The sequence below is a fragment of the Pituophis catenifer genome, unplaced genomic scaffold, assembly GCF_029215685.1.
Source record: "Pituophis catenifer annectens isolate HBS135680 unplaced genomic scaffold, rPitCat1.0.hap2 SCAF_6, whole genome shotgun sequence".
NCBI classification, from domain to species: Eukaryota; Metazoa; Chordata; class Lepidosauria; order Squamata; family Colubridae; genus Pituophis; species Pituophis catenifer.
The window spans coordinates 56,234,184-56,250,508 of record NW_027256886.1 but is presented as its reverse complement, the minus strand read 5'-3'; the positions used below and the strand labels follow the sequence as shown (position 1 = coordinate 56,250,508).

Below are 16,325 nucleotides of genomic sequence, written 5' to 3'. Positions count from 1 at the left end.
TGAACTCTCGCGGGACTTTGTTAAGGAGAAGCGATAGGTTACGTTTAAGCTTCGGGAGACACAACAAACATGGAGGCGGCAGCGACGAGAGTTGGGGGCCCGGGTGACTGCAAAGTGCAGCGGCGGTGAGTGACGGAAGGCTGCGTCGTCCTCCGGGGTCTTTTTCTTCCTTTCTCCCCCCCCCTCTTTCTCGGTCACCGGTGAATTTAAGAAGGTGGCGGCAGGTTCTAGCTTCTTGCGGCTGGCGGGAGACGGCAAGTCAAGGGCAAAAGGGCTGGCGTGTCCCGGGAGGCACCTTAAAAGAGTCCGCGGGCTGAAAGGACGCGCGGGACGAGTTTGGAGCCGTGACTTTTGAAGCCCTTTCCCGGGAAGGCTGGGGGGGAGGGAGAAAAAAAAACGGCCAGCTGCGGGCTCCTCGCATCGCCCCGCTGCGCCAAAGAAGCTCCTCCGTCGAGCCCTGTAAGCGAGGAAAGCCGAAACCCGCTTCGGTTGAAAGGCAGCCTCCCCTCTCTCTCTCTCTCTGTTGAACCTCGTCACCCTGGCGACCATGCCAGGACCGCGTTTTCTTGAGAGGGGTGGGTGTCTCGAGAGGATGCCCAACTTTGGAGGGAGAAAACGGCTGCTGCTGCCAGAAGTTAAATCCTGGAGAACTGCAGACGTCGGGAATGGGGTTTCCCTCCGCCGCCCTTTCTTCTGTGTCTCTGTAGGGTCTGCATACAACAATGTTTGTGGTAATAAAGGAGTGTGTTTAGTCTGAGGCGGTTGAGCGTGTGGAGAAAGTGTCAGCAATTGGCTTTATTTTCCTTCTAGTGTTTCTGCGTCTCTGTAAGGCAGTGTTTCTCAACCTTGGTCGCTTGAAGATGGGTGGACTTCAACTCCCAGAATCCCCCCAGCCAGCGCTGCTGGCTGGGGGGATTCTGGGAGTTGAAGTCCACCCATCTTCAAGCGACCAAGGTTGAGAAACACTGCTGTAGGGTCTACATACAACAACGTTTGTGTTAATAAGGAGTGTGTTAGTCTGAGGCGGTTCAGTGTGTGAGGGAGCGAATGAAGGTCTACTAAGCGATGAAAGAAAAAGGCTGTGTAAAAATGGCTGGCCAGTAAGGAAAGGAAAAGGTATAGGAATAAGAAGCAATAAGAAGGTAGAGGAATTTACCATTGTTGCTTCTTATTCCTAAACCTTTTCCTTTCCTTACTGACCAGCCATTTTTATACAGCCTTTTTCTTTCATCGCTTAGTAGACCTTCACTTTCTCACACGCTTTACCGCCTCAGACTAACACACTCCTTATTTGTTTGTTTGTTTGTTTGTTTGTTCATTGATTGATTGATTGATTGATTGGTTCAATTTATATGCTGCCCTTCTCCGGAGACTCAGGGCGGCTTACAATGCGTTAAACAATATTTTTAAAATATTGTTATTAAAACAAACGTTGTTGTAGACCAGTGTTTCTCAACCTTGGTAGCTTGAAGATGGGTGGACTTCAACTCCCAGAATCCCCCCAGCCAGGAGCGCTGGCTGGGGGGATTCTGGGAGTTGAAGTCCACCCATCTTCAAGCTTCCAAGGTTGAGAAACACTGTTGTAGACCCTACAGAGATGCAGAAACACTTGAAGGAAAATAAAGCCAATTCCTGATACTTTCTCACATGCTTAACCGCCTCAGACATCCACCTTCTCTTTTCTGTTAACGCAAACCGGGGACGCAGCAACGCCAGCGGACTATTCAGCTTTTGAAAGGTTCATTGCGTCCACAAATTTGCGTGTGTAGTTAACATGCGGACTGGCTGGCAGCTAAGCAAAAAAGGGAAAGTACAGGCAGTCTTTGACTTAACAACGGTTCATTTGGTGACCATTCAAAGTATTACAACGACACTGAAAAAAGTGACTTATGATCGTTTTTTCACACGTTCGACCGTTGCAACATCCCCCGTGGTCACATGATCAAAATACAGATGTTTAGGAACTGGTTCACATTTAGGCTGGCTGCAGTATCTTAGAGTCATGTGACCCAACAAAATCAATGGGCATTCCAGATTCACTTAACAACCATGCTATTAAGTTAACAAATGAAACGGTTCACTTAACAGCTGTGGCAAGAAAAGTGGTATAAAATGGAGCAAACTCACTTAACAAATGTTTCACTTAGCAACAGAAATTTTGGGCTCAATTGTAGCCGTAACTCGAAGACTGCCTGGCGATCTTAGTGTTGAGAATGGAAGAAATAGGAATTGCATTCAACATTTGTAGCATAAGAGCTCTGGTAAGGTAGAAAAGCAGTAAGCCAGTTTTTGCGTAGGCCTGAAGAAAGGAAGGCCAGAGACTAAGTAAGTCATAGAGCAGGCCTTTAGAGTTCTGGTGAATGAAAAATCTGAGTTCTATTCCAACTGCCTACTCATCCTCCACACGGTCTCCCCAGCATTTATGTATAGTAATTATATGAAAGTGACTAACCATAACTGCACAGAATTGCACAGGCAAAGTAACTAAATAGGTGCTAGCAAATGAAGTGTTCTTTTCTAACAGGATTGTACATAATTCATACAGCAGAACTCTCAAGGTACTGATGAAGGTACAGTAGGTTCCTCTGCTTCATGTCCTTTCAAGTTTTATTGACTATGTAAGGAAGGGAAATAGGTTGAGAGTTACCAAGAACGGTAAGAGTGGCAGCTGTTAGGGTGGTGCAAAAGGGTGCTTTGACTATTGCAGTTTTCCTTGAAGCATTAAGATATTTTCACGTCCTGACCTCTTCAGGGTTTTCTCAGTTCATCTGAGCATGCATCAAAAATATTTCCAGAAGATTGCCACTTAAGTGAAAGAAACATCCAAATGATTTATGAAACCTTAGTCAATACAGTATTCTCTGTTGAATGAACATTATAAGGAGGAATAAACTGATCCGTAATCATAATGTAATTTCCTGCCTCTGCTTTAAGTGCCACTTCAACCTATAAATCAGAAATTAAACTATACCATGGAATCAGAGATGTAGAAATAGTTCTTAACTAGATCTCTAGATTTTGATTTGAAGCAAAGATGATGTACTTGCTTATTCCTTTTCTCTGGAAAGAAAAGTTACTTTGAATAAAGTAAAATGTATTTTATAAAGAAGGAAAAATACTTTCATGGTGTTTCTTTTGCACAGATTATTTTGATGTGTTTCTTTTATTTGTTATCTCCATTTTAGTTTTGATAAATTATTTTAGCAAAAATTAGCAACAAGATTTATATTAAAGAGACATGAGCATTAAATATTATTTCTGTCCTATGTAGAACAGAGTACATTCAATTACAGAAACATCAGAGTTAAAAAAAACGAATCACATTCAGTCTACAACCAAAGTTTGTTTTTGTATGTAGTATTTTTGAATTTTGGCTGAAAGAATTTTCCCACTAAAATAAATCAGGAGAAAAAAAAACATTCCACCCCCCCAATGGAAAATTAATGCAGGGATAGTTTATATTGATATTGTAGATTTTATGCATTATAGTGAGAATGTTAGTACTGGAGAATACTAGATTTATCCCTTACTGCTACAGACATGATATGTAACTTAATACCAACTCTATTGAAATATGTTATTAAAGACATGAGCTTGGAAAAGGAAATCATTAAAATTAGTTTACCTCAGTATCATTTACTTCTCCCACACTTCTATCCTTGCTTCCATCATGTCCATTAGCATTATATATATTGCCTTTTATTCTTTAAAGTCACTGTTCTGTCTTTCATCCAACCATGATTTTCTTGGTCCTCCCCTTTCTTACAGCTGTTCAGTTTTCTTTCATACATTTGATATGCAATTTATTTATTCAATGAATATGATTAGACCACCTCTATTTTTCTTATAGTGGCTTACAACCTTAGGTTTCCTGATGGTCTCCCATCTGATGTTTTATTTCTTTTGAGCAGCCAAAATCATTAGAGTGGTTGTTTTAAAAGTTGTTAGTGAATATTGTGACATAACCATCCTAGATCTTGTAGGTAATTTCACGTAAATAGTAATATTCAGTTCTTAAGGTTTTGTGCATAACTCCTTGTTATATCACTAAGTTTATGATTTACTCCATTTATATTTCAATTTTATAATACTATAGAGGTTTTTTTTGTGAGGGTGTGGATAAAACATGATAGTGTGGAATTACCCGTTCTAGGGTAGGGACAGGACTTCAGTCCCTGTGGAAATTCCTTCAATTTATGACTTGCTAATATTAGGAAATGCAGATCAATTAGGGACATTTTATGCACAGCTCATGGAAGAATCTGAATTGGAAGAAATATTCCAACATGGAAAGTAGAATACCATCTCTACAGATGGCACACATCATCCCCGTTCCCTCCTGCACCAACTTCTCAAATTGATTGTAAAGGAAAAGAAAATGGTTTTAAGAAATAGAAGCTGAAAGAAGACAGGAACAAGTACCTGTTCTTCCTTCTGTCCTGCTTGTATACACTCAGGATGAAGTGGTAGCAGTGCTTTGTGAGCTTAAAAAGTAATATTTTTTCCTGCTTTTTCTATCTAAGTAAAAATTTTAGGAGGCTGATGATAATGGAAAGAAAATCAGCAAAAGTTTTTATTAATATACAATTTGAAAAAAGGATGTGTGTTTGAAAATGATACCGGATTAAGGTAGTCCATTTCCTTGAGCAACAGAATTTCATTAGACATGCTGTGGAGTTGTATTAGTGTCCCTGCAATACCTTTTTTTTTAAAAAAAAACAAGTTTTATTGTCTCTGCAATACCTTAAGGTCTATAGAGTTGACAGTGCTTATGAGGAATAAAATAGGAAGGGAAGGAGAAGAAGGAACCACACATCCATTTACACAAGTGTTTACACATAACATTTTCACTTTTTGTTTTGGGATTATTAGGAGCTTTAGATTAAAATCAGGAATGCAACATACTTTTATCAGTTCTTGGTGTTTATGGGCTAGATTCTGTTACAAGGATGTGTATGTTGCCTTTGATAAGAAATACCTGCAAATTGTATGAAGTGATTGAAGCTTAAATATCATAATTATTATTTGGGGACATTCATATGATTCTCTGTGTGTGAGTTCAGATAGTTGCCCTTATCAGATGAGCTATTTCAATTATTTCAGGAAAGGTACTTTAAAGATGGCAGTTTGTCTTTGCTGGAAGCAATTCAAGGACCATAACACATTTTTTCCTAATAGCTATCTGCTATAACTATTAGCTTCTAATACAGAAAAAAAAATCATAAGACAAGTACTATGACTGAACAAGAATAGTGTCAAAGGGTAATCAGGAAGATTCAGAATCAAATCTTATTCAGCTGTGAATCTCATTTAATTATATTGAACTATCAGTCATTTAGCTTAATTTATTTCATGCTAAAATAAAATGGAGAGCAAGGGAACTGTTACCAATATGAAATCTCTTGGAGAAGAATGAATAAAATATCATAAAAATAAAATTAACTGTTGTGGAAAAGAATGACTTTTCTTGAGACCTTAAGGTATTGCAATTACCAATTATGTAATTGGCATTAGACCTAATGATAATCCCCTGAAATTTAAATGTTTGAAAAAATATTATTTAAGAATATCACTCAAATGCCTACCCTTAATTTGAAAATCAGAATATTGCCGGCTTGCTGCTTTTTTCTTTAGCTCGGGTCACTCTTAATGTTGCTAACTTTTGACACAATTGTCTAACGGGATTGAGGAAGGAATCTTTCTAGCGAAGCATTGCTATTTTCTGTATCACTGTTGTGACTGAACTAGTTGGAATTCTCAGAACATGAGATACATGAGAATATGAGAGACATGAGATATACAACATTGGAAGGAAGGAATATGTTTCTTCCTGAGAAGTTATGGAAACTTTCCTTTTTCTGAGATCCACACTAGCATTTTCTAAGTTATATAAAAAACTTGACTAGTAAAAATATAAGTTATTTGTTAAAGTGCATAAGCAAATGTCACTTTTAATTAAAATATATGTCCTGGTTTTGTTTTTTGCAGGCTGATTGTAGAGGCATTAATGAGAAAAATGTATTTCCAAGTATGATGGAACATAAATCTCAGAAGTGGATTTTTGCCTCTGTCAGTGATTTGAAGCTAATTTGGACTAAGGTAATTAAGGTAATTTTTATAACCTCAAATAGTTTATTTTTTGTTTTATTGTTATAAGACAAATAAAGAATACTACATGTATATTATTAATATTTTCATGTTTTGATAACTTAGACCTTTAAAGAAAAAATATATAAAAAGTTTATATCAGTATTAACTATGATTTGATGCTGATGCTAATAAGCATAAGATTGTTTAAATTTTATATCCAAAGCTAAATGTAGCATTATTAAGCAACTGAAAAATCACATATAAGTATTTGGTGTACAATAAAACTGTTTCTGTCTTAAGCTGAATAATTAATACAAAGGTTTCTACTGTATTGTTACTTATTTTTTGTGTATGATAAGAAAAAGAAAACAAACCAAAATGGACAGTGGCAACCAAAAAGTTTTAAGTAGTTTTTAAGATCCTTCAAATTTCCTTGTTGTGTCATTGGGTATGAATTAGAGGACTACTGCTACAACTAATAATAGAATAATTGTGCAACAAATACAATATTGCAATAAGTTAGAGGAAGAGAAAGATTTAAGAGATGGGAATTTTGACCATTAGTAGAGAAAGGAGGTTAAAAGGTAGAGATTAATTGTATGGAATTTTCTCTTTGAATTTCTTAGGACTATCCATGTTTATTACGATTTTGAGTTTGTTAGGGTTTTGGGTTGTTAGGTTTTGTTTTTTCTGTCCTTTGAACAGTTACTTGTTATTAACCTTGAGTAATTGTTAACAAGTTTTAGCATACTAATGGGTGATTTTTTCTATTGACACTACTTGGAAGTAGAAAAAAATAATTAAAATTCGCTTGTTACAAGATACAGTTATATCTACTGCCTTTTTTTAATCTTTTAAGGTAAAAATGAAACTTCAAAAAACAAAAAGAACCAAAAATACCCCAACAGTATAAAGACTAGAGATACAAATTTTGAGTATAAAGCAGTATGTCTCAACCTTGGCAACTGTTTAAGATGTTTAAGAATTCTGGGAGTTGAAGTCCATACATTTTAAAATTGCCAAGGTTGAGAAACAATGGTATAAAGCGATTCTGGTTTTGAGACGAAACAGTTGTTTTGAATCACTTTCAAGTGATATATTTTAAATGTGAAATAGTTCAAATTTAAAAAGTTTAGCACTTCCGTAGTAATGACTATTTCATATTTGTTTCCATCTGTTAACTGTAATAATCAGTTCCTGGGTTATGTAGTATTTCTGTTGCATGTTAAGAACTCTGATCATAAATTAAATGTTTGTATATGTGAGTCCCTACTGAATTCAGCATCATAGTTGATAAATGTTATAATCCGTAGAATGTTCACTACAAAATGCTGTAGAATTTTTGTTCTCTAGATAAGCCAATTGTACTAAAACAACAGAGCATGATATTTTATAAATATTTTAGATTTACAAATGTTTAACTGTGATGTAAATGCTTTGTGGATTCAAATGTGTTATATAATATTAACATTTAATAATAACAGAACTTTAGATGTATTTGAGCATACCGCTGAGGAAAGCTTTGCAGAATTAAGTAAAATATTTTAAGGAGCATAAAGAAAAATATTATCAGTGTCCTAAAATTTTAGCTGAAGAAAGGAGCACAATTCTGAGGAGAAATGGCCAATCTTTATTCAGTTATCATTGGGTGCCTGTTTTGCAAGAAAGATCCTGAAAAACAGAAAGGCAGAAATCTTTATACATTTTGGGGTTGACAAGCAGAAAATCTCAAGGAGCTGATTCATGGACACATTTTGAGCAAGAAAGATAGGTATTTAAACAAAGGAAAATGTATTTGTAAAAGCAAAACTGCTAAGAACTCCATTTTTAAGCAGATGGGTTGTCTGTGGTCTCTCACTGTTTTCTATTTTAGGTGAGGAATTTTCATTGTTTTTGTGATAGGATTAAAAGGCAATTTTAATGGAAACAGCTATGTTTAAGTTATGCATTAGCCTGGGGTTGGTCTAGTTTACATATGCAAGTTGGAGGGGTGAGCAGGGACAGCAGAGAAAATGGATAGTTTGCAACTGGTGATGCAGGCCGGTAGGAGTGAAAAGAAAAAGAAGATGGAGAGGAGTTTGGAGAAGAGTTTGTAGTTTATTTTACTATTTTCCTTCAGTATATTCTTTGTAATGTTTAGATTTGTTTCTTTATATTGGGATTAAATCAGTTGTAGCTGTTCTAGGCATGATTCTGTGAAAAGGCAGCTTAAAGATCAGACTGGGGCAGTCTTGCAGGTAATTGTGGGTTGACTGCTGAGGCAGAACCAGGTTGGTCAATTGAAAAGCTGAGGAAGAAGCAAATCTGAAGGAATTTGCTTATAAAAGGGAACAACTGAAGAGAAGACTGAGAGAGCATAATGTGAGATGATAGTGAAGTTTTAAGAACATAGCAAAACACACAATCAAGTTGAAGTCTGACAAGACAAAATTTCTGATGGTAACGTATTACAGTGAAACAACTAGATATAGATCATGGCATGTTGAATTTTTGCAGTTTCCAAGGTTGGTTTTAGAACCAACCTTGAAGTTGTAGAAGTTTCATTGCCATACTACATAACAGCAGCACTGGAATATTGGATAAACAAGATTCATTGCCTGGCTGAGGTTATTGGTATATATCTATCTATCTTGCTTTCTTTGCATGTGCTAAGGTAGAATGTGGTGGGTGGATGTTGTTTTGTAAGTAGTACCTTGTTGGTAAATTATTTATTTAACTGGTAAGGTATTCTATCTTACTTGTATGTTGGTTGTTTCCTGTGTTAAAGCTGTATGAAGTGATAGCGTGTTGGGAGGATGGCATTATTTGTGTGTGTGTGGTTGTTGAATTATTATATTTGTGATAAGGAGATGAGACTAGTTTGTAGGTGCTGCTTGACTGTTGTGTGATGGGAAGGAATGTTGTTGGGTATTGAGTTGGCCTACTATTACTGGACCTTGATTACATTTTTTGACAGGTGCATAGCTAAGAGTTTCATCCTCTAGGCTGGGTTGGAGTGACATGTTTCTAAAAATTCTCTTGCATTTTTCAATCAGTCTTGTTGCAACAGTTCTACTGTTTCTAAGAAGTTACCCTCCAGGATCATGATTAACAAAGTCAAATCATAACTTTTGACAGCTAGTTGGTATTTGTGGGTATGTTTAGTTATCTTTTACTTTTTTGTGTGCATACATTTTATGTTATAAAGTAAAAGTTATTGTATAAGTTATTTTATTATTTAATTTTCTTTGGTACAGTGTTTTTCGGTTTGCTTAGTAAGCTTTGTGGAGACTTCATTGATTTGTAAATCATGATTACTCCAAATGATTGGACTGATATAGTAATGGTCTATGAGATTCCTTAAGGAAAGGTTACTTTTCTGTGGATGATAGTTGGGTTGATTTGTATATTTTGATGAAATTGCACAAATATCCATTAAGTAAAAATTATGCTGTAGTTTATTTCTGCTTTTTATAATTTTGATGTGATACAGGGCATTATGGCTGTTGAACTACCTTTGTTGGAAAGAATAGAAGTGCTAATTTAGCTAATATTTGCTGATCTCTTTTTTCTATTAGGAAAAGTGGGACACGTCTGCTTTATATCTCGTAAGAAATCTTGTAAGGTTTGAAGAATTCACAATGTTTTCAACATAACAAATTCAGGTATGATATTTCTAATAGGAAAATTGTCATTTTATTAGAGATCTTGCCTTTAAAAGCACATACAACCCTCTTAATTGTTACTCAAATCATGGGTCTCTTTTCTTATAGCACAGAGGTGGGCTATATTCAGCCCTTCCAGTTCTTCACCAGCTGGAGAGCCAGTCTTGTTTTAAGGAACCATTTTAATGAAAAGAAATGCATAATTGGTAATTGCAATGAATTTTTAAGTGCTCAAGGAATGTTTAATAATTTTATAATATCTCTTATGTAATAATAAAACACATACATGAGACTTCAGTCATTGTAAAATGCTTTGTGTGGAAGAAATAGAGTTAATGATTTTATAAAATTCTAATGTAAAACAGCCTCAGGTAATGGTAAATCACTGGTTTTATGTACTACATTAAGCCACTTAGTTTGTAGTTAAAACAATTTTAGTTTCCAGTAAATCACTACCACAAAACTGGCTTATGCTCTGCAAACCCAGCCAGTTTCTGTTGGCTTAGACAGTTTATTCGGGCTTGTTTAGAATGTCGACAGCAAGATGTGTTCTCACCAAGTAGTAATCAGTGGAACTTGCTTATTCATAAAATGACTGTCATTATGACTGGCCCAGTTAGAAGCAGTCTATTTACTATGATATGGTTGCACCGCAGCTTTAGTCCTGTAGCATCTTTACTAGCCTAGTTTACCCATCTCTCTTTAATTGATTAGATGTACATATATGCAAACAAATTAACAGAATAACAGATTTGGAAGGGAGTTGTAGGTCTTCTACTCCTATCCCCTGCTCAAGCAGGAAACCCTATACCATTTCAGACAAAGGGATATCCAATCCTTCTTAAAAACTTCTAGTGTTGGAGCATTCACAACTTCTGGAGTCAAATTGTTCTACTGATTAATTGTTCCACCAGGAAATTTCTCCTTAGTTCTAGGTAGGTTCTTGCCTTGATTAGTTTCCATCCATTGCTTCTTGTCCTCCTTTGGAGAATAGGTTAACTCCCCCCCCCCGCACCTTATCTTTGTGGCAGACCCTTATATATTGGAACATTGCTATTATGTCACCCCAGTCCTTCTTTTCATTAAACTAATTACTAAGAGTGCCCCCATTTGTTTAATTTACTAAGAATGTCTATATATAAATCAGAGGGATTATGGAGAATAAAAATGGTGCTAGATGTTGGCATTTTCTGTTTCAACATGTTAGTTCTTCATTTTGTTGTTTTTCTTTTTCAAATTAAAATCTTTCAGAAAAGGCAACAAGAAAGGTATATATGCACACATGACACTTATGCTTATCTTACCACCTTCCTTTCTATTGTGTAAGTTAGATTGATACTTTTGCAACAAATGACTGTACTAAACCCTGAAATAATTTTGGTATAAACTATAACTTGATGTCATGTTTTAGGTTTGCAACATCGTGAATTTGTAGTGTGACTATGGGCGAAAAGAAACCAGAACCTTTGGATTTTGTAAAAGATTTTCAGGAATACCTAACTCAACAGACTCACCATGTGAATATGATTTCAGGCTCTGTTAGTGGGGACAAAGATGCAGAGACACTTCAAGGAGGTAAGTTAACATGGTGCAGCTGAGCTTTCATATATCTGTATAAATGAAAAGAGGCTCAATGTTTAAGAAATACTTTTTTTCCTCTTTTCCTGTAACCTGTGCAATGTTTCCCAATAAGAAGCTTGATGTGCCTTTCTGTTGTTAATTGCAGCAGGGACTGAAGGTGATCAAAATGGATTAGACCACCCTTCAGTAGAAGTTCCACTGGATGAAAACTCAGGAGTGTTGGTAGATGGTTTTGAAAGAACTTTTGATGGGAAATTAAAATGCCGATATTGTAACTATGCCAGCAAAGGAACAGCACGACTCATAGAACATATCAGAATCCACACAGGTATCATCGTATCTGCATGTTTTATATTTTTCTAGTGATGTTACACACTTTAATACATTGCATGTAAGCTATGTGTTTTTCTTTTATATTTTCCAACAAATGCTTAAAATTTAAATATGAGTTAAGGCAAGAAAAACAAGCCAGATTATATTTCTCATGTGGCAGACTTCTTAATTTTTTTGTTATTTTAGAAATAAGACTGCAGTTTAGATTTTGGATCTGGTCGGTTCTTGTAATTGTCAAGTATCTTAACTGCTTAGAATTTGATAAAATTCTTGGAACTCATCTCACTGCAATGCTTTCTTTCAGACTATTTGTAGTAACTTCTTGATTTATTAGGATGCAATTGCCATGAAAAAGTGATCAAAATAAAGCTTCCTTCATGTTTCTCCAGGTGAAAAACCACATAGATGTCACCTATGTCCCTTTGCATCAGCCTATGAACGTCATCTGGAAGCTCATATGCGGTCTCATACTGGTGAAAAACCTTACAAATGTGAATTGTGTTCCTTCCGCTGTAGTGACAGAAGCAACTTGTCTCACCATCGGAGACGCAAACATAAAATGGTGCCAATAAAGGGTACACGGCCTTCCCTTAGTAGCAAGAAGATGTGGGGTGTTTTGCAAAAGAAGACCAGTAACTTGGGGTATAGCCGAAGAGCACTGATTAACTTAAGTCCACCTTCCATGGTGGTTCAGAAGCCAGACTATCTTAATGATTTCACTCATGAAATTCCAAATATTCAGGCTGAAGCATACGAAAGTATAACAAAGCCAACAGAGACTAGTGGATTGCCAAGAGATTCACAAGACCTTATGATAGATAACCCTTTAAACCAGCTATCTACTTTAGCAGGACAGTTGTCTAGTCTCCCCCCTGAAAACCAAAACCCACCATCTCCTGATGTTGTACCATGTCAAGATGAAAAGCCTTTTATGATGCAGCAACCTGCTGCAGCAACTTCTGTTCCAGCTGTCACAACCAGTATTCCCCAGAACTCATCCCCTACAAGTCCAGATCCTCGTCCTGTACATTCACAAAGAAATTACAGTCCGGTGGCTGGTCCAAGTAGTGACCACAGTGCCCAGGCCAGCACCCCAAGTATCAGTAACAGTCAACCAAGCACTCCAGCACCAACTCTTCCGGTTCAAGATCCTCAGCTTCTGCATCACTGCCAGCACTGTGATATGTATTTTGCTGACAATATCCTGTACACTATTCATATGGGATGCCATGGATTTGAGAACCCTTTCCAATGCAACATTTGTGGTTGCAAATGTAAAAACAAGTATGACTTTGCTTGCCATTTTGCCAGAGGCCAACATAGCCAGCATTGACTGATTTTTTAAATGTAGACCGTGCTTTCTTTTATTTATTTGTTTAAACACATTTCTGTTTCTTACGTAATTGGAAAGTTGCCTTTGGAGGAATCCAACTAACAATTTAATGTTGGATGCAGACCATTTATATTGTCATAATTTGCTGACAATAAGTTTGCTAGTCATGGTGGTATTCTTTATACTGAGCTCCTCAAGCAAAAGTGAGGCTTACAGTGCAATTGTATCTTCTAGACAGGTTTTTTAGAATAACAAAGTGTGGATTTACTTTATATAAAAACGAAATCTTGGATCAATTCTAGTACAGCTACAATTCCTTAGGTTAGCCTGTGCCACAAAAGAGCCTATAATTCTGCTTTTCTCAAATTAGCCTAACACAATCAGTTTGGGGGCTGTAAGATTGTATGTGTGGGCCACCTGCTAAACTGCTAGAAAATTCTGTAAGAATCATCAGCAAACATGTCTACAAGAAAATTTAGAATTCCCTACGCCCAAAACCCTGTAATTGTAGTCAGGTGTTTAATGATGTTCCTTTTGTACATTGTGGAAAATAAGATACAAAAATATCCACTTTCCAGGACTCCTATCCAGTCTTGGGGGGTGGGGGAACAGAATACAACCAAACAATGCCTGGTGTTAAAACTTTTGCAACTTTTCAAAACTGTGGAAAAAGAAAACTTTAGAACAAAAATGGACAATGTGTTAAAAGAATGTACCATAATCTTTTTGACTAGCTTTGCAGCACATTACAAACATTTTCATTGCCTTTAAGTGCAGATGTCTGTGCTATTTTGCTTTTGCCTTCTAAGCAGTAACGAATTTTAATGGAAATGAAACAGCAAGAAAGTTACGTGATTTCGATGACCCATTCAGATTTTGTGTGGTCATTTTAACTATGAATCATTTCTTTTTTGAAAACAGTTCTAGTCACAGAGGCAACAAGGGACAAAAAATAGTCTAGACTTTTGGTTTTCTTTAAAGATTCTGGACAAAGTAAGGCAATATGCAAATATGCAGAACCACATTAATGAACTGCAGTGGATATAAAATGTATGATACTTCTGTCTTAAAAAATACTTAGGAAAAAATAGGCACTTTAAACAAATTATGCTAGCAGAGACTACAGAATATTAGTTTATAGCACATAATTCTTTAATAGCATACAGAAGAACACTGAAATGCACTTTTATTGTATATTTTTTTATTTCACAGGAAACAAAAATATACTTTATATTGCTATCCCTTGCATAACAAGTAAATATGCACATACAAACCCATTTCAAACATGATAGAGTGCATTTATTGAACTGTTTAAAAACCCTGCTTCTTTTCATGTTTGCGTATGTCTGATTATAAGCATCTTCAGAATGTTTGATCCCTCTGAAAAACATCTTTCCAGACCTCTGAGGAAAGGCTTTGGAATGAGTACAGGGTGGTAAGGAAAAAATATGTCATTTATTTAGAGACACTCTTACATGCTGTCTCTGGTCAGAGCATTTTTAGAATTTCCTGATTATTTTTTTTTTTTTATTTGAAGTTTTGCTGGTTAACACTGGTACCATCAGTGGTAGTGTTTAAAATCCCTTGCAAAAGGATGTCACAAAATGTCCTAGCGCTGAAATTCCCATCACTGCTGGACATATCCGCTGATGGAAGTTGGGGTTAGATGTTGTCCACCTGCAGAAAACGATGAAAGGTAGAAGCATCTGGTAAGTAGCTACGATTTGGGCAGGATAGCTGTTGATGACCCCATACACCTGAAGCAAATCAGTGGATTCATGTATTTCTTCAGAGTGGAGAATAATACTTTTTCTTTTTTCTTTTTTCTTTTTTTTTCAAGGGGGAATCTCCCAAGTATATTTCAAGTCTTTTATTTGCATCGCTGGTCTATGATGGTAATAAAGATTTGAGTGATTGATACTTTCATTTGCAAAAGTGCTGTAAATGTTTTAATGAGTAATATTCAATAGCTTACCAGTTGAGGAAAATATTAAACATTTGCAGGGCTTTTTTTTTAAACAGCACATAATTATCTACTTACCTGACGTTCCTTTCTAGCAGATTTCCATCTTACCAGTTTCCAGTGATATGCATGTTCAGATGTCAGCTATAACTTAGTCAATGATTTTAGTCTTTGTATAGCCACACTGGTCCGTGCAGAAATCCAAGAAGTTTCAAAATATGTAGTGCTGGTATAGGGACCCAAGACTTCTGCAGGTCTTGCTTTTGAAAAAGATAGTGGTCTGGTTTACCTCTAAATTAAAAATACAAATGGTATATTCTACCATTTTAATTAGGTTTAAAAGTGCATATGGCTGTGCATACGTATTTATGAGAAAGTCTTTATCAGTGATCTCTTTAGGGAAAACTGATCTGCAGATATTTTGTATCCTTATAACATCATTTCAGAGTTTTGCAGCTTCCAAAGATTACCTGGACCAGTCTGGTCATACAAAGACCAAAATTACTGACTAGGTTACATTGGACTCCACTGACTAGACAGTGCAAGTCTGAGGTACCAGTTCTTGTGTTGATTATCTGTACAACTTCCAAATAGGGTCATTACATGAAATAACTTCATTAATAAGTCCTTAGGAAATGTAGAAATTTAAAGATTTGGGTTCAACATCAATAAAATTCCAGCAAAAGTTCAATAAATGCTAATATTTTTAATATTCTGATACCATTTTTTTTGTTTTATTCAAATGAGTTTAGATTTTGGCATTAAGGTGGCAGTGCTGCCTAAGGGGCACTTCTGCTTAGAATTTCCCTGATGCCTTTTGCAGTACTATTGATTGAAAACTGCTACCTGTAACACAAAGACTGAAAGTAGGATGAGAGCTCTGGTGGCGCAGTGGTTAGAATGCAGTATTGCAGACAAACTCTGCCCACCGCCTGGAGTTTTATCCTGACAGGCCTGAAGGTGGACTCAGCCTTGCATACTGTTGGGGGCAATATGCGAAACAATGTAAACCAGCAGAGTGTGCTATAAAGCATTATGGGATGGTTTCTGTATAAGCCTAAATGCTATTGCTAGGACAAAAAATAATAATCATGAAATTAGATACAGATCTAATTTAAAGCTGAATGGGGTGCAATTGACAAAAACTAGTGAAAAATCAGTAAATTTATTTAAAGTCCACTACTTCAATGATAAAAGCCATATTTGCATGAGACATCAAAGCACTCAGCTTGGATAGAACTGTCAGTATGTTTATGCTTTTGTAATAGGAACCAAAATGCTGTGCTGTTTTTGATTAACCCAATTATAGTATTGGACCAGAAGCACATAGCCTTGTTCTATTCTGTTACAGTCCAAGTTTTTCGACAAAAGAATAAAACTT

General features: G+C 36.2%; 1 protein-coding gene across 2 annotated transcripts; it reads left to right on the top strand.

The window, feature by feature from the left end:
• The first annotated feature begins 27 nt into the window (after positions 1-27).
• IKZF5 (IKAROS family zinc finger 5) lies at positions 28-14,907 on the top strand. 2 transcript variants are annotated; one of them, XM_070944959.1, is made up of 6 exons: positions 28-125; positions 5,989-6,099; positions 9,648-9,734; positions 11,146-11,309; positions 11,461-11,643; positions 12,038-14,907. In XM_070944959.1, the coding sequence occupies exons 4-6, from the start codon at positions 11,177-11,179 to the stop codon at positions 12,979-12,981; spliced, it is 1,260 nt and encodes a 419-aa protein (XP_070801060.1). In that variant the 5' UTR covers positions 28-125; positions 5,989-6,099; positions 9,648-9,734; positions 11,146-11,176; the 3' UTR covers positions 12,982-14,907. The 2 variants fall into 2 exon arrangements, with proteins under 2 accessions (XP_070801060.1, XP_070801061.1); XM_070944960.1 differs by lacking the exons at positions 28-125; positions 5,989-6,099 and adding an exon at positions 9,173-9,224.
• The last annotated feature ends 1,418 nt before the right edge of the window (positions 14,908-16,325 follow it).